This window comes from Poecilia formosa, unplaced genomic scaffold (assembly GCF_000485575.1).
Source record: "Poecilia formosa unplaced genomic scaffold, Poecilia_formosa-5.1.2 Scaffold3017, whole genome shotgun sequence".
Lineage (NCBI taxonomy): Eukaryota > Metazoa > Chordata > Actinopteri > Cyprinodontiformes > Poeciliidae > Poecilia > Poecilia formosa.
The window spans coordinates 1-1,902 of NW_006802956.1; the positions used below are offsets into that span (position 1 = coordinate 1).

Below are 1,902 nucleotides of genomic sequence, written 5' to 3' on the forward strand. Positions count from 1 at the left end.
TCCTGTTTGCAGAGTCCAAACTCGATGGTGAAGAAATAACACTGAAACAGAAACACCAGCTGTCAGTCAGTGTTTTTGGAGAGCAGCGCCACCCTCGGGTCATTCAGTGTAACTGCAGTTAGTCAGTGATGACCTATGCTGAACCACTGAGTCACATGACGGCACACAGCCAAACAGAGCATCTTGGGAATGGATGGGTCTACCAGCCCACTTGTCCCCACTCACCGTGGCCAGTTTCTGTACATCCTCATCCGTCGCTCCCAGTGAGGCCAGGCCGATCTCCTGGGAGAACTGGGCGAACTTTGGGTCAGCCAGCAGGGGAACGTGACCCAGCAGCTCATGACATGTATCTCTGAGAACAAACAGACGCTGTTTGGACCAGCAGACCAGATGTTCTGGAGGAGGTTGGTGATCTAGGCTAAATATAATTATGATTATTTAAAATTAAATATCTGACTTTTTATTCCCGTTGAAACTCATTGGTTTGGTTTGAAATTAGATTGATTAAAGTGAAACCAGTTCAGGGGTTTAAGTGTTGCTACGCCGGTCAGACAATAAATTATTGTAATACACAATAATGTTGGCTTGAGATCATTTTGAAGTGATATAATTGTAAAGACATAATAATAATGCAAGAACACACTCTTAAAGATCAGTAATATTTAAATTTAAATGAACATTTTTAACACTGGAACTGGAAGACATTTTAAATATCCAAAATAAATAAACAAAACAACAGAAACAACAAATAAAATGAATTATAAAGTCTCTATGAGCAATATTGTCCTTTATAAGAAGGGCTAGTTGATACCAAAGAACCAAACTGAAGACTTTTGTCATCCAGTTTTTGGTAGAAAGAATGAGAAATCAAGCAAATGGAAATTATTGAGCTCATTTTAATTTGTAATGAGATTTATTGATTACTGTGGCAGACATAAGTGTTGCTTCTTCTCTCTGGGCCTGCAAAGACTTGATCCTGAGATTGAACCAGTCTTACAGAAACAACTAGAAACCGCTTGGTAAGAAAAACCACAACAAGAAAGGAGGTATGTTAAATCTATGGAAGAAATGGATTAATGAAAAATCAGGGAAATGATGTGACTGTGAGCTGGATGAGATTACAGCGCAGCAGATTACAGGTTTGGACTCACGGTTCTGGTGTGTAGAGGGGGTCGGTGCTGTGGCGAATGTATTGAGTGCAGTTAAACACTCTGTAGGCCAAACCAGCCAGGAAGTCTCTGGGGGAAAGGTAACCGGCCACAGGTCGCACCGTGAAGCCAGTACGCTCTGAAACACACAGGAAGTGATGTCACTCCTCCTCCTGATGATGGAATAACAATACTGTTCTGTCTTGTTTGCTTAAAACTTTCAGTTATGATAAAGTTCACAAACTCTCATCACTGAAGTTTTGCTGCTGACTTTTTGAACTTTTTTTTTCTCCTACTACTCTCCCTTATTGTATTATCAGCAGTTTCTGCTGCATGGGTGTTAAAGTTTTATAATAATATTTTGCAGTACCATCATGGCAACAATGAGTGACTATAATCATTATTATTGCATCTTTTTTGGGTAACTGTATGACTACGTGTGTCATAGCAATAAAATCCATACAAACACAAATAATGTTCTTGAAAAATATACCATTTAATACACTTCTTTAAGACACCAGTCACATAAAGAAGAGCGATTGGTATCAACCCCAAAACTGACAGTAAGGTAAGTTTTGGAAGTTTTTAAACATCATTAATTGGAACTTATCATGCCGACGATAAATTGAAATTCTTATTCTGATAAGAAATTTATCAGAATAAATGATGGATACAATAAATGTCCATCCCTACTTATAAGTAACTTTCAGAAACATGCAGGAGCTCATATTAAGTCAATAACTTCTTAATTTAT

At 38.3% G+C, this 1,902-nt stretch overlaps 1 protein-coding gene across 1 annotated transcript; it reads right to left on the bottom strand.

Moving 5' to 3' along the window:
- Nucleotides 1–5: 5 nt before the first annotated feature.
- Nucleotides 6–1,309, bottom strand: LOC103133403 (tryptophan 5-hydroxylase 2-like; the record flags this gene model as incomplete). Its single annotated transcript, XM_007545158.2, has 3 exons — nucleotides 6–41; nucleotides 226–352; nucleotides 1,152–1,309. Coding segments are annotated over 3 exons (321 nt in total), but the record flags the coding sequence as incomplete, so codon positions are not given.
- Between the last annotated feature and the right edge of the window lie 593 nt (nucleotides 1,310–1,902).